The 26972-nt window shown below is 40.0% G+C and overlaps 1 protein-coding gene across 2 annotated transcripts; it reads left to right on the forward strand.

The window, feature by feature from the left end:
• Window positions 1-415: 415 nt before the first annotated feature.
• LOC143817965 (beta-crystallin B1-like) lies at window positions 416-15522 on the forward strand. 2 transcript variants are annotated; one of them, XM_077299426.1, is made up of 6 exons: window positions 416-518; window positions 3725-3799; window positions 7132-7250; window positions 7736-7868; window positions 11132-11274; window positions 15004-15522. In XM_077299426.1, exons 2-6 carry the CDS (start codon window positions 3734-3736, stop codon window positions 15170-15172), a joined length of 630 nt encoding a protein of 209 aa, XP_077155541.1. In that variant the 5' UTR covers window positions 416-518; window positions 3725-3733; the 3' UTR covers window positions 15173-15522. The 2 variants fall into 2 exon arrangements, with proteins under 2 accessions (XP_077155541.1, XP_077155540.1); XM_077299425.1 differs by having other exon boundaries at window positions 421-489.
• Window positions 15523-26972: the final 11450 nt, after the last annotated feature.

A 26972-nucleotide genomic window follows, 5' to 3' on the forward strand; every position in this document is an offset into this window, starting at 1 on the left:
TCTGTGTAAAGCACCTATGATCAGGGTGTATCAGGATCAGGGGGGCGCCGCATATGGGAAGCTTGGCAGCGTCACATGACTTAGTTTACTCATCTCTTAAATCTCTTGAACAAGTGAGGTAATGAAGCTGCAGACACCACAGTCGGTATGGTCAGCAGTTTTGTCCCACTGACTCTAAGGCAAAAAATGTGTCGTTCATTGAGACCTTTGTTTTTTTGCTGAGTTCCTGTGTTTAGACAAAACAATAAGCAGCGTCAGCTCATAACCCCCTTTATGCTCCCGGGCCCCCACAAAAATTCTAATTTGGTTTTGCAGATTTTATAGGCTCCGGGCTGATACTCTGTGTATATTCTATTCAAGTGAGACCACACCTAAAAAAGTTTAAAAAGAAAGTTTTGTGCAAGCATATTTTTGGAGTATATATTAGCCGGGAGGGGGTCTGGCTCAACACCAACCAATTTCCTCAGTGGCTAAAGTCACAGCGTTCATGTGAGTAATACTTGGTGGATGATTTTTAGGTATGTTTAAACTAGACTTTATATATATATATATGTATATATATATATATATATATATATATATATATATATGTATATATATATATATATATATATATATATATATATATATATATATATATATATATATATAGTATGACTTTATGTTTGTAACATCCCATTTATGTATGATCTGTATATAACTATTTGGTGTCATTATGCGACTGCAGCTTTACCTGCGATCTTGTGTTGGACTGTACTCTTGTCATTATATGTATTCCTGGAATTACAGAATGCCTCTTTATCTGTAGCCATACGTTGTGATGTAGTAATATTGGTCATTTGAACCAGAGGATATATAAAATATAGGGAAACAGAGTGCATGGTATAAGCAGAGATGAAAACAAAAATCAAAAATTATTGAGATCAACAGTATGTCAATATTTACAAAATTAAATGATTGCTCGGAGAAAAAGCTATCAAAGCTCTGGTTAATTATAAGGCAATGTGGACATGAAAAATAAAGCACTTTAATCTTTGAAAGTACTAAAAATCAATTTGATTGTGAAGTGACATTGTCTATGATAGTCCATGATGTTTAGTGTAATACATAAAATTGCAATAGCGTGCAATTGTTCTTTATTGTAACGATATACCACTGTCTTTATAAAAAAAGTAAAATGTATCATAGGTGTGTTACAACTTTTAATTGACTGGGTCCAGGTGTTAAGTGTCTAGACAGGAATATAAATTCAGCTTCAGTTTTTGCTTTCCTGTGAGAATCATGTACCGATTCTATACTTTGTTATGTATGTTCTACTGTCCACGCACATTTCTACAGACAGGAGCCAAAAAATACCAACTAGACCTAAAGGGTTATCATGCTTAACACTTGTACCCCTATGTTATACCAAGTGATGGGAGTCTCATCATCCTATTCACAACTGATCAAAACTTTTTTTAATGTCTCTATAACTTGACATTTACAAAATGGCTCTATCCTGATCCTACATGTTTTATGACTTTGAGATACAAAATTGATCCATCTAATAAGCCGAGAAAAGCTTAAGAATATGTCCCTCATACTGATAATAGTGCCACTACAGATTAGTTCTGAAATGTGGCTGCTTTTAGAGCTGAACTACATGTTTGCTAAGGCTACTTTCACACTAGCGTCGGGAAAGACCCGTCGCTGTGCGTCAGGCCGACGTTCCCGACACTAGCGTGGTCTCCGCCGCACAACGGGGGCAGCGGATGTATTTTCCAACGCATCCGCTGCCCCATTGTGAGGTGCGGGGAAGTGCGGGGAGGTGGGGGCGGAGTTCCGGCCGCGCATGCGCAGTCGGAAAAAGCGGACCGTCGGGAGCAAAAAACGTTACATGTAAGGTTTTTTCTCCCGACGGTCCGCTAACACACGCCCAAGCGTCGCAAAACGGACGCGACGTTTGGCAATGCGTCGCAAATGCGTCGCTAATGTTAGTCTATGACGAAAAAACGTATCCAGCAAGAACTTTTGCTGGATGCGTATTTTCGGCAAAACGACGCATTTGCGACGTATTGCAGTTAACGCTAGTGTGAAAGTAGCCTAACACACTGCAATGCAAATGCAAATTAACACTACACAGACCCTGAACCATCAGGGATGATAAATGATGTGAACTCAGAACTCAGCTTCATGCTATAGGAATCGGTTTGCACATAATGGGTTTGTTGCAGAAAATTTCCACAGCAAATCTTCAGGGAAATCTATATCGATTATGCTTCAGTGTGTATTTGCTGCAGATGTAGATTTTCCAATACATTATACAAAAAATAATAATAAAAATATTTGTAATATTTTTGAAATCTGCAATTATGAATTTTGCTGCAGAATATACATAATATCCAAAGTACACAATACAGTATCCAGAGCAGCACCTACAACAGTTGAGTTTTGTTGTGGGTTTTGAATTCTCATTCAATGGAAAAGAAATGTGCAACCAATCCGAAATCCAAATTGTCATGCTGGGGATTACAAAAAAAACTAGTCCATTAGGTCAATTTCTGTTTGGAAATTTTCTGAAGCGTATGGATGACATTTTTTTAAGATCTTCTCCACTCTGCTGTAGTTGTAGCCTAACATTATGTATTTAAGTTTAATTAGTGCATCAAAATAACAGTTATAGTTATTGATGGGAATATTGATGGTGATAAACCTATAAGAATGCAAATATCATGTGTCTTTAGCAGTGGAAACATTCAAAAAAATACATCAGAAGTGCTGAATAAATCTAAATTCATTTTTCTAGAACTCTTTATCCCGTGTCCTATTCACAGTCTATAGTCTGTATATTTCACTTTGCGTTTATTGCCCCAACATATTTCACAGTGCAGAGATTTCGATCAATCTCTGTCCCCAACGGGTCTTACAGTCTAAATAGGGAACAACATATATTATAAGCTACAGCTGGAAATCAATAATTCACCAAAGCCCGGCATTGCTTGTACTGAACATTTCAGGGTTACTACAGCAGCCTGTCCTAAATGTAGCATACAGCTCTGGCAAAAATTAAGAGACCACTGCAAAATGTTCAGTTTGTCTGATTTTTCTCTTTATAGGTGTATTTTTGAGTAAAACGTAAATTGTTCTTTTATTCTATAAACTACTGACAACATGTCTCCGAATTTCCAAGCAATAAATATTGTATTTTTTTTTTCTGAAAAGGAGAAAGAGTAAAAAAAATTTTTAAAAACCCAGTGCTTTCAGACCTCAAATAATGCAAATAAAACAAGTTCATAATCATTTAGAAACAACAATACTAATGTTTTATCTCAGGAAGAGTTCAGAAATCAATATTTTGTGGAATAACCATGATTTTTAATCACAGCTTTCATGCGTCTTGGCATGCTTTCCTCCGGTCTTTCACACTGTTCCTGGTGCTAAAATGTAGGCAGTTCTTCTTTGTTTGATGGCTTGTGACTATTCATCATCCTCTTGATTACATTCCAGAGGTTTTCAATGGGGTTCAGGTCTGGAGATTGGGCTGCCCATGACAGGGTTTTGATGTGGTGGTCTCTTAATTTTTGCCAGAGCTATATATATAGAACCTTTTCATACATTAAATTGCCATTTATGATACATTCTCATCTGGTATTGAACAAGGAAGGATCTGGAATATGTTACAGGATGTTATTATTTATTGGATGTAGCAAAGTGTGAAAATTAAATTATTGCTGATTTCTTAAAGATTCTCAAGATGTCTCACACCGGAGCTCAAGGAAACATTGGTAGCCATTCTGCCCTGGGTCTGCAGAACTACAGGGTATGTACAAAAAATATATCCTATATTTCAAATCTGACCAGTGTTGCTTTATGCAGTAATAACTCTAGACTGTTTTTGTATATTCTATTCTTATTTTTTCATGACACAATGTACTTTATGTTAATGATAAATGTAGTTTATTATATTTTACATTTATTTGTAGAAATCTTGGAAATTTGACAAAAATTTAGAAAAATTTTAACTCTTCAAACTTGTGTTTGTACCCTTAAGGCCACGTTCACACGTTCAATTTTTGATCAGTATTTTACATCAGTCTTTATAAGTCAAAGCCAGGATTGGGTGAAAAAAATGTACTCTGTTATACTTTTTCTCTGATTGTTCCACTCCTGATTTTGACTTACAAATACTGATGTAAAATACTGACCAAATACTGAACGTGAGAACGTGGCCTACACCAGATAGTCATACCAAACAAAAAAATTAACAAATAACATTTACCATGTGTGTACTTTATGCCAGCATCATTTTTCAAATGTACTTTTGTTTTCTTAGGATGTTGGAAGGTTTAAAAGTTTTTAACAGCAATTTTTCATTTTTACAAGAAAGTTTGCAAAACGTATTTCTTAAAGACCTATTAAGTAGTTTTGAGGTTTCTGTATATTGGACATCTCCAAATTTAATACCATTTTAAAAACACCATCCTTCAAAGTATTGAAAATTGCTTTCAGGTAGTTTGTTAACCCTTCAGGTGCTTCACAGATAAAAAAATGGTTCATTTTCATTGGGTGTGATATTCTCTTATTCCTCAAGTCATTTAAAATGCATATTGGTGGCTATTAACGACCTAATCTAATCGGAATATATAATATTACACTTATGCAGATAAAATATCCATTTTCAGAGAAATTAAGCACCTTATAAAACGGTCACATTCGTTTTAACAAATTTTGAATAAATCAATACTACTAGAAAATATATTAAATTTTTTAATACATCTTATGAGAAATATTCTACTTTCTCCCCTTATAAGCCTCTTCCCCCTCCCCTCCTGCCCCTTACTTTTTCTTCAAGAGAAGACTTCCTGCCTTCTCCAAAAAGGAACTGATTATAGCTCTTATTGAAGCTTATACAGGGGAGTAGGGGGAAGGAATAAATGAATTAATCATGCTGCTGCTTTCTAGTAAGTGTGTTATTTAGCCTAGAGCTGGATTCACAGCTATATTACCCAGTACTGCTGTATAATGACTTCCATGCTGCTTCTTCTGAATATGTGCTACATAGAAACATGAAAGAAAGAACCATTCATGTCTGTGTGCTGTTTTTGGGAGACATTATAGCAGCTAGTAATCACCCACCAGCTACAAGAAACCTGAAAATTAGAGATAGAGCCAGAAGAGGGGACAACCAGTAAAAATGCAAGTTACAAATTTTCTAATAATAGTGTTAGTCCTCATGTATAAATACATTGGAAAGCTTCTTCTTAAAAGTTACATGAGACAAGTACACTTTAAATATGATTTATACTATATTGATAAATTATAAGTTAAGTTTAGGGTCCATTTTGAACACTTACTGTTCAGGCATGTACCCCAAACACGGAGTTCACCATGTAGTCCGTTTTACTGTTTGGGTTCGGCACCCCGAACACCAGGTTTTTCTTGCTCTTGTGCATGACAGTGTGGAAATCATTGCCTCTGATCAGCGGTAAAATCATTATCGCCGGTCAGAAAGCCGTAGTTCCCATCCTGTCAAATGACAATGTGAGCTGTGATCGGAGGTAAAACGTTTACCTCCGGTCACTGGTGTCGGCTAATGGGACTACTGCTCCCATCAGCCTATGCCTGCTGCCTCTCATAACAGTGTGAGTAGGCAGCGGCTGATCGGGGTATTCATCAGCTAGTGCCTGTGCTCTAAATAATTTTTTAAAAAAATGGCACGGGTTCCCCTGTATTTTTGATAATCAGCCAGGCAAAACTGACAGCTTCGGGCTGCAACCCTCAGCTGTCAGCATTAGCAAGGCTGGTTAACAAGACTAGAGGGGTCACCAACCTTTTTTTTATTTTTTAAATGGCGTGGGGTTCCTCCCATTTTTGATAACCAGTCAAGCTAAAGCAGACAGCTGGGGCTGGTCTTCTCAGGCTGGTTAGGGGCCATGGATATTGCTACCCCAGCCTAAAAATAGCAGCCTCCAGCCACCCAGAAATGGCACATCTATTAGATGCGCTAATTCTGATGCTTTCACCAGCTCTTCTCACTTGCCCTGTGGCAATGGCAAGTGGGGTTCATATTTGTGGGGTTGATGTCACCTTTGTATTGTGCGGTGACATCAAGTTCATGACCTAGTAATGGAGAGGCATCTGTAGGACGCCTCTCAATTACTAATCCTATAGTTATATTGTAAATAAACACACACCAAGGTCACCGCAGTTCAGTGGCCCGGCTTGGAATGAAGCCTCAATGACCTGGGGTAAAGGAAAAAAAAAGGGTTGTTGTTCCAGCATCTGGTAAAATTAGTTCTTTCTTTATTTTATATCCATTAAAACTTGTAAAAATTACAATGGTTACATAGACAAGGCAGGGGAGCAAGACGCGTTTCGAATGCTCACTGGCATTCTTTATCACCGCCGGTCACTGAGGCCGAGCTCGTAGCAGCACATTCCTCAGTGGTTCGTAGCCAAGACGGTCGCATCCTGGCACCATTCGTGTTGAAAACTGTTTAGCCCCAGACATGGAATACAGTGTGGGACAGAACAATGGACAGGTGAAAAATATGTTTGTTTTTTATTTTCATTTTTTTTACAGAAGACAATGACTTCAGTGGAATGGACATTAGGTGAGTATAACTGTGTTTGTTATTTATAAATAAAAAAAGTAAAAGTGTGTTTTGACAGCGTGGGAACAGCGGCTGTCAGACCGGTGGAAATTATTTTACCGCCAATCAAAGTTAGTGCTTGCATACACATGACAGCGTTGCAAACACTGGATGTTCGGGCATGCAATTCAAGTGAATGAGGTCTGGGTTTGGGTTCGTGTACTGTTTTGGTACCCAAACATATTTTAATTGTTCGATCAAACCCTAACATCCAGGGGTCGACCCATCTTTAATTATGAATAGCTAAGAAAGGTACGATCTACATCCCTGACCCATCATACTGTATAACTCAATTGCTATAGAAAAGATATCAGTGAGTGTAAGTCCATGAAAGTGTTTGACAGTATTTAAAATCTTCTAAAGAACACTTTAAATATTAAATTAAAATCAAAATGAAAAAGCAACAAGCAAAGATAAATGATTAAAATAGGAAGTATAGAGGTCAGTAAACATATCACATATTATCTTACATGTTTTGTTTTCCATCTGCCACATACAGCTCATTTGCTATGAATATGAAAATTTCCAAGGCCGCAAGGTGGAATTTAGCACTGAGTGCAGAAACTTGTGTGACCGAGGCTTCGACCATGTAAAGTCCATTCGAATTGAATCTGGACCGTAAGTTTCAAGCACATTAGTCATTGCAAAGTGACTTTATATTGGAAGTTAATGCGAGATTATTAGCTGTCATATTATTGTTAAAGTGTCATTTATGCTTTAACGTGAATACCCTAAGTTATTATTTATCATGCTTATTTATTTAGTGCCATCATACATATATAAAGCGCTGCACTTTACAGACACCATCATCGCTGTCCCCTTTGGGGATCACAATCTAAATTCCCTAAGAGTATGTCTTTAGAGTGTGGGAGGAAACTGTAGAATCTGGAGGAAACCCACACAATCATGGGAAGAGCATACAACTTCTTGCAGATGTTTTCCTTGGTGGGATTTGAACGCAGAACCCCATCGTGCTGCCCACATTCTGGAATATATTTAGAAAAATTCCATATATCACCACAGAATTTTTTTGGCATCATATAAATTAATAGTTACAATATTGTTTTTTCAATGGTATGATACGGTATAGTTCCTATTCACAGCTGGGTCGCTTATGAACAGAAAGATTTTGCCGGAGAGATGTTCATTCTGGAAAAAGGGGAATATCCACGTTGGGACTCATGGTCTAACTGCTTCCGGGCTGATAGGATCATGTCCTTGAGACCAGTCCGTATGGTAAGATGTAAGCTAAAATTTAAAGAGTAACAACTATTTTATTTTATTTATAATTTTGTCTAGTATGGAAAGTTATGAAACATTGCAAATCAGGTCCCAAGTGCCGGCGGCAGTGCCAGGTATTGATGCGAGAGGCTCTCGCGAGTTTCTCGCATTAAACTTGCAAGTGTGACCCCAGCAAGTGAAATTAATAAATTGAAACTGTTTAAATAATATAAAAAATCATATAGTGAATACTTTTCATTAATGTATTAGTTAGATTCATATAAAAGTGACAATAATGCTTTCAAACTAAACACAAATCCTACATTAATTTTCTTATATTGTTGGTTAGCGTACAAATTGTATGTTTAAGGTTCAAGGGTAAATGAACCATAGTGCTCCAACCATTTTCCTCATGGCCACGACTAGAATAATAGGGTTAGAATAGGGTTAATCAGCTTTAGGAGGGGACAGAAACTTGATTGTCACCATTAGACCCCTAAATAGCAAGGGATGTGCAATAACAGTAATTACATCACATTGCTTTACCGTAAAAAAAATAAATAAATAACAGCAACAACAAAAACCAAGACAGTCCTGCACACAAATTGTCAAAATATAGTGCATGGATAATGATAATGCTGAGTATCATGAACTCGTCATTGAAAAAGTACCGCTGCATAGAGTTTGGAAGAGAAGGAGGCAAAATATGGATATGGAGTGCATTACAAAATATTCATAACTTTGCAGTACCTCCTAATCCAAGAGTAGCATGATGTAGAGACACACAACCTGACTCCACTGATGTGTCACTTTACTGGACTATTTGCTGTAGCTTTGGTAAAATCAGTGTTTTAACCCCTTCATGACCTTGGGATTTTCCGTTTTTCCGTGTTCGTTTTTCACTCCCCTCCTTCCCAGAGCCATAACTTTTTTTATTTTTCCATCAATATGGCCATGTGAGGGCTTATTTTTTATGGAACGAGTTGTACTTTTGAACGACATCATTGGTTTTACCATGACGTGTACTAGAAAATGGGAAAAAAATTCCAAGTGCGGTGAAATTGCAAAAAAAGTGCAATTCCATGCGTGTTTTTTGTTTGGCTTTTTTGCTAGGTTCAATAAATGCTAAAACTGACCCGATTATGATTTTCCAGGTCAGTACGAGTTCATAGATACAAAATAACCTAGACATGTTTGGTGTCTAAGTGGTGAAAAAAAATTCCAAACTTTGCTAAAAAAAAAAAAAAAGCGCCATTTTCCGATACCCGTAGCGTCTCCATTTTTCATGATCTGGGGTAGGGTGAGGGCTTATTTTTTGGGTGCCGAGCTGACGTTTTTAGTGATACCATTTGGGTGCAGATACGTTCTTTTGATCACCCGTTATTGCATTTTAATGCAATGTCGCAGAGACCAAAAAAACGTAATTTTGGAGTTTCGAATTTTTTCTCGCTACGCCGTTTAGCGATCAGGTTAGTGCTTTTTTTTATTGATAGATCGGGCGATTCTGAACGTGGCGATACCAAATATGTGTATATTTGATTTTATTTTTATTGTTTTATTTTGAATGGGGCGAAAGGGGGGTGATTTAAACTTTTATATTTTTTTTATTTATTTCATATTTGTGGGCTCACCGCCGGAGCCCCCATCAAAGCAGGGGATCTGACCTTGGACGTACTATCCCGTCCGAGGTCAGAGAGGGGTTAATCAACAGAAAATTATCACTAGAGGACTAGTAATCCTACTGCCATATAGTCCTCCATATTCATGAGCTCTGTATAACCCCATCCTCACCACTGATTGGCAGCTTTCTGCCTATACACAGTGAACACAGAACGCTGCCAATCAGTGGTGTGGGTGGGGTGATACAGAGCTCAGCATTCACAGAGCTGGTAGATTTACAATAGATAAAACAGGTATTTTATCACAACTACAACAAGTAACCCAGTAAATGTTGCATCACTAGATTCAGGGTTTGTGACCCTACATCTTGCTGCTCTTAGGGCAGTCTCACACGTCCAGATAATTCCGGTACCGGAAAAAATCGGTACCGGAGTTATCCGTGTCCGTGTGCCCGTGAGCTCACGTAGGCCATACGTGCGGCACACGTGTGCCGCCCGTGTGGTGAGTGGGTACCACACGGAGCGTGCAGGAGACAGCGCTAAAGTTTAGCGCTGTCCCCTGCATCGTGCTGAAGCCGCGATTCATATCTTCTGTGCAGCAGCGTTTGCTGCATAGAAGATATGAATAATAGTGTTTAAATGAAAGATCTATGTGTCCGCCGCCCCCCCACCCCCTGTGCGCCCCCCTTCCCCGCTGTTCAGAAAATACTCACCCGCATCGCTCGTTGGCTGTCGCTCCTTCCTGGTCTGGCCGCGGCTTCCACTGTATGCGGTCACGTGGGGCCGCTCATTTACAGTCATGAATAGGCGGCTCCACCTCCCATAGGGGCGGAGCCGACTATTCATGATTGTAAATGAGCGGCCCCACGTGACCGCATACAGTAGAAGCCACGGCCAGACCAGGAAGCAGCGACAGCCAACGTGGGAGCGGGTGAGTATTTTCTGAACAGTGGGGGGCGCACAGGGGGTGGGGGGCGGCGGACAGGTAGATCTTTAATTTAAACACTATTATTCATATCTTCTATGCAGCAAACGCTGCTGCACAGAAGATATGAATCGCGGCTTCAGCACCAGTGGGGGGGACAGCGCTTACTGTAGCGCTGTCTCCTGCACGCCACAGGGACCGCACACGGAGAACGTCCGTGTGCGGTCCGTGTTTTACACGGACCCATTGACTTTAATGGGTCCGTGTAATACGTGCGCTCCCACGAACACTGACATGTCTCCGTGTTTGGCACACGGAGACACAGTCCGCAAAAAATCAATGACATCTGCACAGATGCATTGATTTTAATGGGTCTACGTGTGTCAGTGGCTCCGGTACGTGAGGAAACTGTCACCTCACGTACTGGAGACACTGACGTGTGAAACCGGCCTTAGATGGGGTAGGAAAAACCTGGTGACAGAGTCCCTTTAAGTTATGCATTTCCAATAATAGTAAATGACTACCATTACCATTCTCTGCATGTTTCGGATCAGAGATTACTCTGTTAGGGTTTTTAAATTTGCCCAAATTAAAATGTAATAATCATTCATCCATTTGTACCAATTCTAATGTAATAAAAGGAAAATCTTTAAAATAGCAAAGCAAAAAGTCTTAACCATATAAATAATTTATTCGTATAACTTATTTATCATTAATGATCTTTTACATTAAAGGACACTCAGGATTATAAGATCTCCCTCTTTGAATGTGTCAATTTTGAGGGAAGGAAGATGGAAGTCTGTGATGAAGATATCCCCAGCTTGTGGTCCTATGGATTCCAGGACAGAGTCGCTAGTGTTCAGGTCCTTGGAGGAACGTAAGTACTTGGCGCTGGACAAAGCAATGTAAAGATTACAATTTTACCTATTTACCCAATACTTACCACTAGTTTCCATATAAAGTGAACCTGACAGCTGATTTATGCTGCCCAATACAGAGGAAACGTGCATCAGGCACCGTCTGTATGATATGAGCAAGGTATGTTGGACTCTGAACCGCTGCAGCATTATCGAGAAAAGCATATTTTAAAAGCCGCCGTTGACGAGCCACGCTAGAGACGAGTCGGACAGGCGGGTCCCTGGCGGCTTCTCCCTGCTGGCTGCCCTGGATTGACAGGTCTCTGAGTACATATACATATCAGCATATAAATGCATTTTAATTAAAGAGAACCTAGAAGAATAAACTAGAAAGACATAGGGTCTTATCCGAGTAAAAGATATAGGGAGAGTTTCTCACCTGGCCAGGGTTGTGAGTGACACACAACCACTTAGTGCACTTAAAGGGGTTGTCCCACCAACAAAAGTATATTTTAATAAATAGATCTTGGAATAATAATAATTTCCACAATTGGATATGTTTAAAAAAATGTTCCTGTGCTGAGATAATTTTATAAATGTGTCCCTGCTGTGTACTGTGTAATGGCTTTGTCTGACTGTACAGGAATATGGTCTAATCAAACCACATCTCCTGGGCAGGGGAGGAAGCAAAAGAGCGTATACAGACATTACAGCAGGGGATCACAGCTGATTATTTCTGTGAGGTAAAACATTGCTTCAAAACAGGCAGGGAAATGTTTTACCTCACAAAAAGAATCAGCTGTGATCCGCTGCTGTCCTGCCTGTATACTCTCTTTTGCTCCCATGGCCAGACATGGTCAGACACAGCCATTACACAGTACACAGCAGGGACACATTTATAAGACTATCTCAGCATAAAAACATTTTTTAAACACATCCAATTGTGGAAATTATTATTGTAAGATATATTGATTAAAATCAACTTTTTTCAGTTAGAAAACCTCTTTAAATCTGCTGCAGACCCACAAGGATGCCAAGAATGGAGATGAATGAGTTAATCCTTTACTGTCTGGACAAAAGCACTCAGATTTGAATTGTATTGTTTATTTATCCTGCCCATGTAATCCACTTGTCACTGTGGTTTCTCTTGAATAAGGGTACTGTCACACTCTGCAACTTTCCAACGATCACGACCAGCGATACGACCTGGCCGTGATCGTTGGAAAGTCGTTGTGTGGTCGCTGGGGAGCTGTCACACAGACCGCTCTCCAGCGACCAACTATGCCGAGGTCCCGGGTAACCAGAGTACACATCGGGTTACTAAGCGTAAAGTGAAAGCAGATCACAGCGGTGACGTCACCGCTGTGATCTGCTCTTACTTTCCGGCCGGCAGTCAGTCAGAGCGGGAAGCAGACGGCAAGGGACCTGAAGGACACCGGAATGTGAGTATGTACAGTTTTTTTTTTTTTACTTTTACGCTGGTAACCACGGTAAACATCGGGTTACTAAGCGCGGCCCTGCACTTAGTAACCCGATGTTTACCCTGGTTACAAGCGAATGCATCGCTGGATCGCTGTCACACACAACGATCCAGCGATGACAGCGGGAGATCCAGCGACGAAATAAAGTTTCAAATGATCTGCTACGACGTACGATTCTCAGCGGGGTCCCTGATCGCAGTAGCGTGTCAGACACTGCGATATCGTATGGATATCGCTGGAACGTCACGGATCGTACCGTCGTAGCGACAAAAGTGCCACTGTGAGACGGTACCCTAAGACACATGAAACAAATAAATCGCACCTATCTATATTAGTCTCTGGCTTCAATTACCCCTTTGTCCAGGCAGCGCAGGAGTAATTAATTCTTCTCCATTATTGGCATTTTGGCCTTTGATTCTGAAATGCTTCACCACTGCCCTGTATTGACAAGTTTCTGCTTATATGTGCACACCGGCAGAGACCTGTCACTCAAGGGCAGTGGGTGGTGACAATCCACCAGGGAACCACCTGCCTGACTAGTCTCCTGTGTGGCTCAGTCCCCAGTGGCTTTTAAAGTATGTTTTTCTCTGAAATGCTGCAGTGTTTCAGAATCAAACATACCTGTCTGAGATCATACAGTCACTGCCTGATACATACAACCACAGAATGAGCAGCATGTATCAGCTGTCAGGTACACTTTAAGATTTGGTCAAACTGGCAGAGTAATGGTAGGTAGCAATGGAAGTAGTACTAGCAGGAGTAATGGTAGGTAGTAATTGAAGTAGTACTGATAGGAGTAATGGTAGGTAGTAATGGAAATAGTACCAGTAGGAGTAATGGTAGGTAGTAATGGAAGTAGTACTGGAAGAAGTAATGGTAGGTAGTAATGGAAGTAGTACTAGTAGGAGTAATGGTAGGTAGTAATGGAAGTAGTACTGGTAGGAGTAATGGTAGGTAGTAATGGAAGTAGTACTAGTAGAAGTAATGGTAGGTAGTAATGGAAGTAGTACTGGTAGGAGTAATGGTAGGTAGTAATGGAAGTAATACTGGTAGGAGTAATGGTAGGTAGTTATGGAAGAAGTACTGGTAGGAGTAATGGTAGGTAGTTATGGAAGAAGTACTGGTAGGAGTAATGGTAGGTAGTAATGGAAGTAATACTGGTAGGAGTAATGGTAGGTAGTTATGGAAGAAGTACTGGTAGGAGTAGTGGTAGGTAGTTATGGAAGAAGTACTGGTAGGAGTAATGGTAGGTAGTAATGGAAGTAATACTGGTAGGAGTAATGGTAGGTAGTTATGGAAGAAGTACTGGTAGGAGTAATGGTAGGTAGTAATTGAAGTAATACTGGTAGAAGTAATGGTAGGTAGTAATGGAAGTAGTACTGGTAGGAGTAATGGTAGGTAGTAATGGAAGTAATACTGGTAGGAGTAATGGTAGCTAGTTATGGAAGAAGTACTGGTAGGAGTAATGGTAGGTAGTAATGGAATTAGTACTGGTAGGAGTAATGGTAGGTAGTTATGGAAGAAGTACTGGTAGGAGTAATGGTAGGTAGTTATGGAAGAAGTACTGGTAGGAGTAATGGTAGGTAGTTATGGAAGAAGTACTGGTAGGAGTAATGGTAGGTAGTAATGGAAGTAATACTGGTAGGAGTAATGGTAGGTAGTAATGGAAGTAATACTGGTAGAAGTAATGGTAGGTAGTAATGGAAGAAGTACTGGTAGGAGTAATGGTAGGTAGTAATGAAAGTAATACTAGTAGGAGTTATCGTAGGTAGTAATGGAAGTAATACTGGTAGCAGTAATGGTAGGTAGTAGTGATGAGCAAGTGTGCTCGTTACTCGAGTTGTCCGAGCATGCTGGGGTGATCTTTGAGTATTTTGGGCATGCTTGTAGATTAGGTTTTTGTCTCTGCAGCTGCATGATTTGCGGCTGCTAGACAGCCTGAATACATGTGGGGATTCCCTAACAAATCATGCAGCTGCGGAGACAAAAACATAATCTACGAGCATGCCCAAGATACTCAGAGATCACCCGAGCATGCTCGGACAACTCGAGTAACGAGCACACTCGCTCATCACTAGTAGGTAGTAACGGAAGTAGTACTGGTAGCAGTAACAGTAGGTAGTTCCTTCTCTGTGATTTGCAGCAACTAACTTATATGAGCAGGAAATTATATTGTGCATTTTAATCTAAGAACTGACTTCCATAGATTTCTATACACTAATTTTAAAACTTATCTAATGACTGCTTTATTTATTTTTTCCTTTGTAGATGGGTCGGATACCAGTACCCTGGTTACAGAGGTTATCAATACTTAATGGAACATGGACCATACAAACACTGGAACAACTGGGGAGCCAACCAGCCCCAGATTCAGTCCATCCGCCGAGTAAAGGACATGCAGTGGTACAAAAGAGGAAATTTTGAAGTTGGAAACTAATGAGGCAATGAGGGTACAACACATAACCTGACTGGCAGAACAAAGGCACTTGTTTCTTTTTAATCTCTGAATCGTTCTCTGTTCATTGGTGGGAGAGACGACTGTTGTTTTATTTGTTTGTCTACATAGCCATTTAAAAGGGAAAAGTGTGGATGTTGAACATGCCACCTTTTCCTCTCTGTGCTGGAATTTTGAGCGCTAGTTAAATGCTAGTAGTGACTAAACTCATACATAGCTAGATGGGATTATAGCTACTTTTGATTTGCCCTATACAACAGGTCATATTGTGCGATAATATCCAGTGACCACTAAAAATAGGAAAAACGTAAGGATATGTTAAGAAAAGAAAAGTACTATACAATGTACCGTACCCCCAGTGGGTGATGCAATTGCGGACAATTACAATAGCACAACGAGCCCTCTCTCTCTCCCCAATAGTATGTAATACCAGCACATCTGCTTTTATCAAGGATGGGAACCTATGGGCACGGTGACATCTTTCTCAGGGAGAAACAAGTCTTTTTTTATTACACAAAAACCTCAGCACATTAATGCACACCATGAAAGTGTTCAGTGTTCCGCACCACAGCACTGTCCATCCAGACGCAGCTCTACCGAAACCACCCATACGTGTGTCAAACTCTTTGCAGTTTAATAGAAATAAAAAATCTAAAAACATGGCTGACGTTGATTTTTCTTTATGCAGTTTGTCTATCATTTGGTGGAAATTCAACGGGAATGTGTTATTTGTATATGACATATTTTTTCAATTTTTTTTTTCATTTTTAAAGGGACTCCGTCACCCACAAAATGCATTTTAAATGGACGTTAAGGGTGTTGTAAGGGACTTAGCCCCTATAACACAGTGCACATTGATAACTCTTGATAGGGCAGTAATTCCTCCGGTGACCTTTGGAAAATATATAAATTGTGGGGAAGAAGGTGGTGGGTTGTAGCTTCAAGAAAGCCCCAGCTGTTGGTGTCCTGCTTCTCAGGCTCCAACCCGCTTTATCTTTTATGTTGTCAAGGCATCTTTATTAGAAGGAAAGGGTAAGGCACTCGTAGTTGGCAAGCAGACAGTTACTGATTTATTGATGAGAAATAATAGACGGCACTCTGAAAATGTGAGGAAGTGTCTGAGAAGGGTTCTAATCCATAACAGTAAATAGATGTAATTCAAACAATCCCAAAGATCCAGATCTAATGTTTTGGTCCTATACCTGGACCTTCATCAGAACGCAGCATAATATATAGAGCAAATCAGAAATAAATTAACTGGAGTATAAATTGGTATACTGTACATGTAACATGTAGGAGCATGTTCCATTAAACAGACAAAACCTAAGAAAGAAGCAAAATGAGTGTATACCCCGCTATAAGTAAGCAAAAGCAATAGTGCATATCAATGTGATACTCACCAATTTTGATTAAAAAAAAGCAAAAAAAAAACATCTTGCCAGTGCCAAGGTGTACCCAACCCGGACGGTCCAATCCTCTAGTATTAAAACTTTACCATGTGTCAAAAATGTGAATAAGGAGCAAGCATTGTGTAGAGTGCAATGATGGCTAAATGGATGGATGTCCTGCCTTCCACAGCGCCACTACCATTGAATAAAATTCTTCTGTACTTTATATAAGTGCCATCTATTTACTGATTTATTGATGATTATGTCCAAACTTATGGTTGGACTAATTTTATAATTTCACCTTATTGAAGGCTCTTGAAGGTTAATAACAAATTGGTTATGGTTTACCATATGCACTTCAATTACAGTAAATAAGATTTTTACTAAAGATGGCCGTGGCCTAAGCCCTCCAACAGTTTGGGTTTTGCATTTCTTTTTTATAGTTAATAAACTAGATATTTTGCTTGGCTTATTCTGTTTTAGTGGACAGTGTATGCTTAAGGCCGGGTCACACTCAGCGTAGGGAAATACGGTCCATTTTTTACAGGTGTAATACGCAGAAATGTTCCCTAAACAGTGATCCGTATGTCATCTGTAGGCAGGGTGTGGCTGCGTATTTTATGCATGTCATCCTCCGTATGTAATCTGTATGGCATCCGTACTGCGTTTTTTTCTCGCAACCTTGCAAAATGGACATATAATGGATCCATGGGTTCAAATATTCGTGAAAACTTATATACAGTCTATATATATATATATATATATATATATATATATATATATATACATATATATGTCAGTGAGACAAATATATACAGTATATATATATATATATATACGTATTTATATTTCATACAGCGCTAGATAGCTTAAAAGCCTGTAATTCAATTGCCTGCTTTTGCTATCTCCTTATCAAACACGACAGGATATGAGACATGGCTTACATACAGTAAACCATTTCATATCTGTTATGTTTTTACATATTCCTCACTAATAATGTTAGTAGAGTGTGTGTGTGCAAAATTTGGTGGCTCTAGCTGTTAAAATAAAGGGTTAAATCATGGAAAAAACTGGTGTGGGCTCCTGAACAATTTTCTCCGCCAGAGTGGGAAAGCCAGTGACTGAGGGCAGATCTTAATAGCCTAGAAAGGGACCATGGATATTGGCCCCCCCTGCCTAAAAAAAATCTGCCCCCAGCCACTCCAGAAAAGGCACATCTGTAAGATGCGCCTATTCTGGCACTTAGCCTCTCTCTTCCCACTCCCGAGTAGCGGTGGGATATGGGGTAATAAAGGGTTAATGTCACCTTGCTAATGTAAGGTGACATTAAGCCTGGTTAATAATGGATAGATGTCAATAAGACACATATCCATTATTAATCCAATAGTAGTAAAGGGTTAATAATACACACACATTAGGAATAAAGTATTTTAATGAAATAAATACACACATGGGGTTGTAAAATCTTTATTGTACGCTTAATCCACCTGAAGACTCTCGTTCTGTAAAAGAAAAAAAAAGAAAAAGCAACAATATCCCATACCTTTCTGGCGTGCAGTCATGTCCCACGTTGTAAATCCATCTGAAGGGGTTAAATAATTTTACAACCAGGAGCCTGCTAATGCAGCTGTTGCTCCTGGTTGTAAAAACTGGGGAATGAATGGAGTGCAGGGGAACATAGCATCGTAGTCTTGCGGTGGTGCGTCCCCTGTTGACATAAACTCATATGAACTCTAGCGTGGGAATTTTTCTGAATATTTTCTCACGCTAGAGTTCATATGAGTTTATGCCAGCAGGGGGCGCATCACTGCAAGTCTACGATGCTACGTTCCCCTGCATTCCCCAGTTTTTACAACCAGGAGCAAAAGCTGCATTAGCAGCCTCCTGGTTGTAAATTTATTTAACCCCTTCAGATGGATTTACAATGTGGGACATGACTGCACATCGGAAATGTATGGGATATTGTTGCTTTTTTCTTTTTTTTCTTTTACAGAACGAGGGTCTTCAGGTGGATTAAGCATGCAATAAAGATGTTACAACCCCATGTGTGTATTTATTTCATTAAAATACTTTATTCCTAATGTGTGTGTGTGTGTGTGTGTGTGTGTATTATTAACCCTTTACTACTATTGGATTAATAATGGATAGGTGTCTTATTGACATCTCTCTATTATTAACCAGGCTTAATGTCACCTCACATTAGCAAAGTGTTATTAACCCTTTATTACCCCATATCCCACCGCTACTTGGGAATGGGAAGAGAGAGGCTAAGTTCCAGAATAGGCGCATCATACAGATGCGCCTTTTCTGGGGTGGCTGGGGGCAGATGTTTTTTAGCCAGGAAGGGGAGCCAATATCCATGGTCCCTTTCTAGGCTATTAATATCTGCCCTCTGTCACTGGCTTTCCCACTGTGGCGGAGAAAATAGCGCGGGAGCCCACAAAAGTTTTTTGTCCATGATTTAACCCTTTATTTTAACAGCTAGAGCCACCAAAGTTTACACACACACACTCTACTAACATTATTAGTGAGGAATATGTGAAAAAATAACAGATATTAAATCGTTTACTGTATGTAAACCATGTCTCATATCCTGTCGTGTTTGATAAGGAGATAGCAAAAGGCGGCAATTGAATTACCGGCTTTTATGCTATGTAGCTCTGTATTAAATATAAATATCTATATATATATATATATATATATATATATGTGTCTCACTGACATATATATATATACCTATACTATGTGTAGACATTTATTCTATCTATTCTATTATAACCTATGTGATTTTACTGTACACCGCCCTGAATTACCGGCTTTTCTATAGAACACCGGTGTGTATTTCTCGCAAGTCACACTGATGGTCCGTGTGTAATCCGTATTTTTCTCGCCCCATAGACTTTCATTGGCGGATTTTTTGTGCAATACGCTGACAAATGCAGCATGCTGCAATTTTGTACGGCTGTAAAATACGATGTGTAGTTTTTGCGCCTCTCATATGTCCGTAAAACTCTCTAGTGTGACGCCGGCTTCATAATCCCATGTTGTTTAACCATTTGAAGTTGGTGTATTGATAGCAGCATATTACATGGGTCTGTCTGTAGCGATGAAAAACCTGAATGGTAGTGGCAAAGGATAGGTCATAGTTATTGTAAAACAGACAGAGTGGCCGAGAAACACCAGAAAACACTAGTTATGGTATTTAGTTTATGTTGGTGATTTTTGCTGCCCAAGACAGAAGTGCCCGATATTTGCTTCTTATTCTATGTTCCTTCCAGGAACCCTTCAATCAATTCTCTACCTCATTGCTTGCTAACAATGCATTTACTCTAATTCTCGATATATTATAGCATAAGAAGTGGAACTAACTAAACTTTGCACCAATTCCAATTTAAAGGGAGTCTGTCACCGTCAAAATGCATTTTAAATAGGCTACAAAGTGTTGTAGGAAACTTAACCCCTATACAACCCTACTACCACTGTACCCAATATTGGTGCAGTGCCTGAGAAAATAAGTTTTCATACGCAAATAAGGAGGCATCGGTGAACCCGTGAAGTAGTTAAGAGATTGATGCACCATTACGCATACTCATTTGCATATTGGGGCCTTTCCCTTACTTCTCATTGACAGCGCTCGCTCTGGGAAGCAAGCACTGACTGAATGCTGCCGTGTGCGTGTGGCCGCGCACTCACCTAATGGCCACTCGCGTTCTCTCGGACTCCATTCTTCTGATGACACTCGCTGCACTTCCGGGTCTATTAGTGTACCAAGCAGCGTATAAACAAAAGAGGCAGGGAGGAGAAACTTGTGTACAGCACTTTGAAAAGTCACAAAATTTTGTGCAACTCTGAGTTGGTACAAAATTTGATTTTTGGGGCCAAAATGGGCAAAGCTGGAGAGTAGTCAGGGTGTGATGGTGCGTGGCTATGCCCACTTGTCAAACTAATCACTAGTGATGGCATTTCTTACTTCAGAAATGTTAATCCAGTTCTTGAAGGGACTATCATTTTTGGTGAGGTGCACGGAGGCACGTGTCACTGATAGAATGTGCCAAATTGGTGTGCGTTTACCTGCCCCTCATTAAGACGCTCACACAAAATGCCAGTCTTAATGAATCGTGGTCTAAATTTTCCCTTTGCAGTCATTGAGGTAAATTTTCAGGGACATATCTTGAAAATTATGTTAAAAAGGTTGTGTGACAGATAGAAGCTGCGCTGTTGATTTAGAATCATCTGGAAACTATAGGGGGTTATAATTGTTATATCAGACATGAAGTGGTTAGCTCAGCCCCAGGGGATACTGGGAAAGTTGTCATTGTGTCTTGGACATCCCGGAGTAAGGTGTGTGCTAGAGAGTCTCTTGTCAGAATGAAATCAGACAAGCTGTACAGACCAGTTCTTCCTGGGAAGCAATTGATGTAATTATAGAAACAGTCAGGACAGCCAGGAGCATTTTATTACCTCAAGATAGATGTAAGAGAGCTACAGCACCGGACTCATCCCGCTCCCCACCTCACTGCATGAGCAAGGTACAGTTCACTGTGTGTGAAGAGAGGTTATCTATGAAGAGACTTCTATGTATGTTGATGAAGCTTTACATGAAGAGAAGTGATTCTGTATGATGAAAAGAAGCAGGAATAAAACCCATGGGAGCAACTCCAGCTCGTAACTGTGTCATAGCTGTGCACCTGTAAACCACTACCTCAGAGTGACCAATAATTATAATTCTTCACAGAACTCATGTTTTCATTGTATCGCCTTCATATACTGTGTGGCGTGCATGCAACAGTTGTCCACTTTTTACAAACTCTTTTTGTTTGAAAAGTCCCCTGAAAGAAAACAAAACAGATTGTATGGCTATTAAGCCCTCATCAGCGACGATCAGCTGTAATCTGCAGTGAAACATGATAGCAAGTTCATTTAACTTACCAGCAGTGCCACCACTGGGTTTCAGGAAGCAAACTCTTGAAATACACAAGGGTGTATCTATGTACCCATTTTGTACTCTGGCCAATTCATGGGAAACTGGCCTGATGGATCTCACTTTGCAAATTTAAAATAACCTAACAGGATACTTGAAAATGGGTTTTTTTTTCACAGAAACCTGCAAAACGTCACAGCACACATTCTTTCCAATTAATTTCTTTGCGCACTGTGCAGTAATAGTGTGTGACAGTCAGGGTCTGCTTGAAAAACCGGGAAGGTGGTAGGTGAGTTCTAAAACTGTCATCTGCCTATAATGGCAGCATTCGGAGCCAGTTCTGTCTGTTGCTATTTCACCATATAGATTTTGCTGTTAATCACTGACATCATCATTGTAATGTCTGTGTTGCCTGTCTGTGCATGTATCAGGACCCATTCTGGGACGTAATTCCAGTATACTGATGGGTTACAAGCCAACCAGGGGCCTACTAAGGTCCCATCGATGGTGTTTACCTCCTCCTATGAAGCTCAGCCTGCAGAAAACATCGATTTTACTGTATACTGTAGTAGTGCAGTATATATGTCAAGACATCAAAAGTTCAAGTCACCACAGGGAACTAAAAGATAAAGTGAAAATGGATAAAGAAAATGTTTTAAAAATGATAAAAGATAAAAAAAAATCAACCGCCATTAAAAATAAAGAAATAAAAAATAAACATTCAGTATTTCCATGCCTGTAAAGTCCATACTGTGAAAAAAAGCAAAAAGCCAAACTGCATAAAAAAATCTAATTGCTATTTTTCGTCAATGTAAATCCTTCCCAAAAATGCAATAAAAATTGCTCAAAATGTCCTAGGCTAAACTTGAAAATGTCAGCTCACCCGAAGCCCAAAAAAAACAAAAAAATGAAAAACAAAGTGTTGGGAGTCAGAAAATGGGAACACAAACCATTCATAATAAAATAAACAAAGAAAATATATTCACCAAAATAAACTAAAAAGCATAAAACACAAAAACGTCATACATGTTTGGCATTTCTTACTGAGCTGATGATGATGAATAATTTGGCTAAATCATTATTACCACGCACTGAAATCAGTAGGAAAGGTAAGCTAAAAAAAAACAAATGATGTTATGGCATTTTGTTTTTAACCTTTTCACACATCTTGGTTTTTTTTCCTGTCTTTCACTACATTACATGGTAAAGAGAATGGTGTCATTAAAAAATTCAGCTCATCCAGCAAATAATAAGGCTAAAAAAAATAATAAGGGTAAGGTTCCACGTTCTGGATTGGTGGCGCTTTGGACGGGGTGTAAAACTCGCTGCCCCCAAAGCGCCGCCCCCTTCTATACGCACGGTGATTCTGGATGTGTTCATTGCACACATCCGGAATCGCTGCACCCTATACATAGGACCCTGTGATTTACCTTGTGGCGACACAGCGTCGTTGTAAGGTAAACGGACATGCTACATTCTAAAAAGATGCACCGCATGTCCGGAAAAGCAGGGCCACCAGGTGTGTGTTACCACGCATAGTGGAGACGGGATTTCATAAAATCCCCTCCACTATGCTGTAACATCTGGACACTGCGTGTTTGAATGCTGCGGTAGTACGGAGCATTCAATCCGCAGCTAATCTGGATGTAATCCTGAACGTGGACACATACCCTCAAAGTTTTGGCTCCTGGAAGAGGGGAAAAAAAGCTAGTGCAGATAACAAATGTTTCAGTCCTTAAAGGGTTAAATATTTACACAGGTTTTTATTTTATATATTTACTGTAAACATACACATGTGTCTGTGTGCATATTGTATATTAGGCTTAAGAAACAGTACCGGAGTCATCAGTGTTTTCCATCAGTGTGTCTTCCGTGTGCCCATTTTTACCATCAGTGTCATCCGTGTTTCAACGGTGTGTCCATTTTTACCATCAGTATTTATCATCATTGTGTCCATTTTTAGTATCAGTGTTTTCTAGTGTGTCATCCGTGTGCCCGTTTTTACCACCAGTGTGTCAGCCGTATTCCTGTTTTTACCATCATGTGTCATCATCAGTGTTTTCAATCAGTGTGTCCATTTTTACCATCAGTGTTTTCCATCTGTGTGTCATCCGTGTGTCCATTTTTACCATCAGTGTTTTCCATCAGTATGTCATCCGTGTGTCCATTTTTACCATCAGTGTTTTCCATCTGTGTGTCATCTGTGTCCATTTTTACCATCAGTGTTTTCCATCTGTGTGTCATCCGTGTGTCCATTTTTACCATCAGTGTTTTCCATCTGTGTGTCATCCGTGTGTCCATTTTAACCATCAGTGTTTTCCATCAGTATGTCATCTGTGTGTCCATTTTTACCATCAGTGTTTTCCATCTGTGTGTCATCCGTGTGTCCATTTTTACCATCAGTGTTTTCCATCTGTGTGTCATCCGTGTGTCCATTTTTACCATCAGTGTTTTCCATCTGTGTGTCATCCGTGTGTCCATTTTTACCATCAGTGTTTTCCATCTGTGTGTCATCCGTGTGTCCATTTTTACCATCAGTGTTTTCCATCTGTGTGTCATCCGTGTGTCCATTTTTACCATCAGTGTTTTCCATCTGTGTGTCATCCGTGTGTCCATTTTTACCATCAGTGTTTTCCATCAGTGTGTCATCCGTGTGTCCATTTTTACCATCAGTGTTTTCCATCAGTCTGTTATCAGTGTTTTTCATCGATGGATAAAAAAAAGAAATACATTACAAAGCTTCTCTTACACCTTGCAGTGTTAAATACGGACAGCACACAGATTACACACTGATGCCATCCATGTGCTGTACGTGTTTTTCACAGACCCATAGACTTATATTTTCTTATATTTGTCTTCATCCAAACTTGCCTATCCTCTATTTACTTTAATCTGGAAAATTGTTAAATTGTTAAACCACCCCATCCCTGCCCCGCTTGATTGTAATTCTTTTATTGAAGACCTATAGAAAGAAAACAAATTATAATATTTTATAGAGTTTTACAAGTAAAAACTTAAGTACTGCTAAACAGTGCAGTAATAACTGATACCAGTAGATGGTGATGGAGCAAAGAGGAACGATTCAAGGCTCGGTGGATCACAGCGCCCACCCAGACTTAACATTAGGTTGGAAATAGACTAGCGTATGGCATCCGATATGAGAGCATCACATGTGATATGCTGCAAGGGTGAGCCGAGTGTCAGTGCTCCGATTCTCTTACATGAGTGGAAGCACATATGTGGAGGAGACTGAGAAAGTAATTTCTCCATCTCCTCCATGGTCTGACTCGGCGTATATCGGACTGCACTGGGATGACATCAGAGTGCAGTCCAATGTTTCACACGCACCCATAAACTTGTATGGGTGTGAATGAGTTGAGTCTCGCTGCCAATCACTGAATGCTGCCGAATCGGCATGAGAAAATAATTGCAGATCTGAGATGCCTATAGAATAACACTGGGCCGAGTGCCAAGAGATATTTTATCACATAGCACTCGGCAATGTTATACCCTAGTGTGACCCTGGCCTTAGACCATAAATCCAAATCCCTGAAGTATTTGAGAACAAATTTAACAAAGAATAACAAATGTCTCGGTCTCCATTAAGAGTCTTGGGGTCACAGTGCTAACCTAGACATGAATAGTGCCACAGCCACTGATTTATGGCATCAACCAATATGACATGATGAATCTAAATAACAAAAGGGGGTGTAGTTACAGACTGTTTCCAGTTGAAAAGATACAGGAAATTGGAAAGAATCCAATTTCACCTGTCAGAAGTGTAGACTAGTGGCCCTTTTAGAAGAAAAGGTGTGAGGTCTGGAAGAAAGAATAGCAACTTTGAAACTCATCAAAGAGAATGAAGACTTCCTAGACACAACAGAAGCATCTCTACTGGTCACAGAAGGTGAAAAAAGTGTCAGAGAACCTCCAAAAGCAGATGAGTGGAAGCATGTGACCAAAAGAAGCAAGAAGACCATGGAAAAATCACCAACCACACAACTGAAGAACCGATATCAAATCTTTGTAGAGGATGAAGATGGCACACCTAAGGATGAAGCAATACCAGCAAGCAAAAAAGAAAAGGGCACACAGCAACAAGTGACAGCAAAAAGTACAGCCAAGAAGCAACGAAGAGTGGTGGTGGTGGGAGACTCACTACTGAGAGGCACAGAAGCAGCCATCTGCAGACCGGACATAACCGCAAGAGAAGTATGCTGCCTTCCAGGTGCGATGATCAAGGATGTGACCGATAGGATACCAAAGCTCTTCAGCTCCAAGGACGTCCACCCATTTCTGCTGATACATGTTGGCACCAATGACACGGCAAGGAAGGACCTACCGACAATCTGCAAGGACTTTGAAGAGTTAGGGAAGAAAGTAAAGGAACTGGATGCACAGGTAGTTTTTTCTTCTATCCTTCCAGTAGACGGGCATGGCACCAGGAGATGGAACAGGATCCTTGATGCGAACAACTGGCTAAGACGATGGTGCAGACAACAAGGATTCGGATTCCTGGACCACGGCGTGAATTACTTGTACGATGGACTCCTCACCAGAGACGGACTACACTTCAACAAACCTGTGAAACACACATTCGCCAGAAGACTCACTACACTCATCAGGAGGGCGTTAAACTAGAAGTAGAGGGGACGGGAAGAAAAACATTAGACTCGAACAAAGAAGACCCAGGAAAACATACTCAGAAGGGAGGTAAGAACATTTCTAAAACAATCCACAGTGAGGAGATTGGAACAAAACAAAATCCTCTAAACTGCATGCTCGCAAACGCCAGAAGCCTGACAAACAAGATGGAAGAACTAGAAGCAGAAATATCTACAGGTAACTTTGACATAGTGGGAATAACTGAGACATGGTTAGATGAAAGCTATGACTGGGCAGTTATCTTACAGGGTTACAGTCTGTTTAGAAAGGATCGTAAAAATCGGAGAGGAGGAGGTGTTTGTCTCTATGTAAAGTCTTGTCTAAAGTCCACTTTAAGGGAGGATATTAGCGAAGGGAATGAGGATGTCGAGTCCATATGGGTCGAAATTCATGGAGGGAAAAATGGTAACAAAATTCTCATTGGGGTCTGTTACAAACCCCCAAATATAACAGAAATCATGGAAAGTCTACTTCTAAAGCAGATAGATGAAGCTGCAACCCATAATGAGGTCCTGGTTATGGGGGACTTTAACTACCCAGATATTAACTGGGAAACAGAAACCTGTGAAACCCATAAAGGCAACAGGTTTCTGCTAATAACCAAGAAAAATTATCTTTCACAATTGGTGCAGAATCCAACCAGAGGAGCAGCACTTTTAGACCTAATACTATCTAATAGACCTGACAGAATAACAAATCTGCAGGTGGTCGGGCATCTAGAAAATAGCGACCACAATATTGTACAGTTTCACCTGTCTTTCACTAGGGGGACTTGTCAGGGAGTCACAAAAACACTGAACTTTAGGAA

This window comes from Ranitomeya variabilis, chromosome 3 (assembly GCF_051348905.1).
Source record: "Ranitomeya variabilis isolate aRanVar5 chromosome 3, aRanVar5.hap1, whole genome shotgun sequence".
NCBI lineage: Eukaryota > Metazoa > Chordata > Amphibia > Anura > Dendrobatidae > Ranitomeya > Ranitomeya variabilis.

Bases quoted from the DNA above. Each gene is read 5' to 3' on its own strand.
- LOC143817965 (XM_077299426.1), top strand. From the start codon at position 3,734: ATGTCTCACACCGGAGCTCAAGGAAACATTGGTAGCCATTCTGCCCTG. The intron at 3,800-7,131 runs GTATGTACAAAA...TGCCACATACAG, and splicing joins TGGGTCTGCAGAACTACAGG to CTCATTTGCTATGAATATGA. The intron at 11,275-15,003 runs GTAAGTACTTGG...TTTCCTTTGTAG, and splicing joins GTTCAGGTCCTTGGAGGAAC to ATGGGTCGGATACCAGTACC.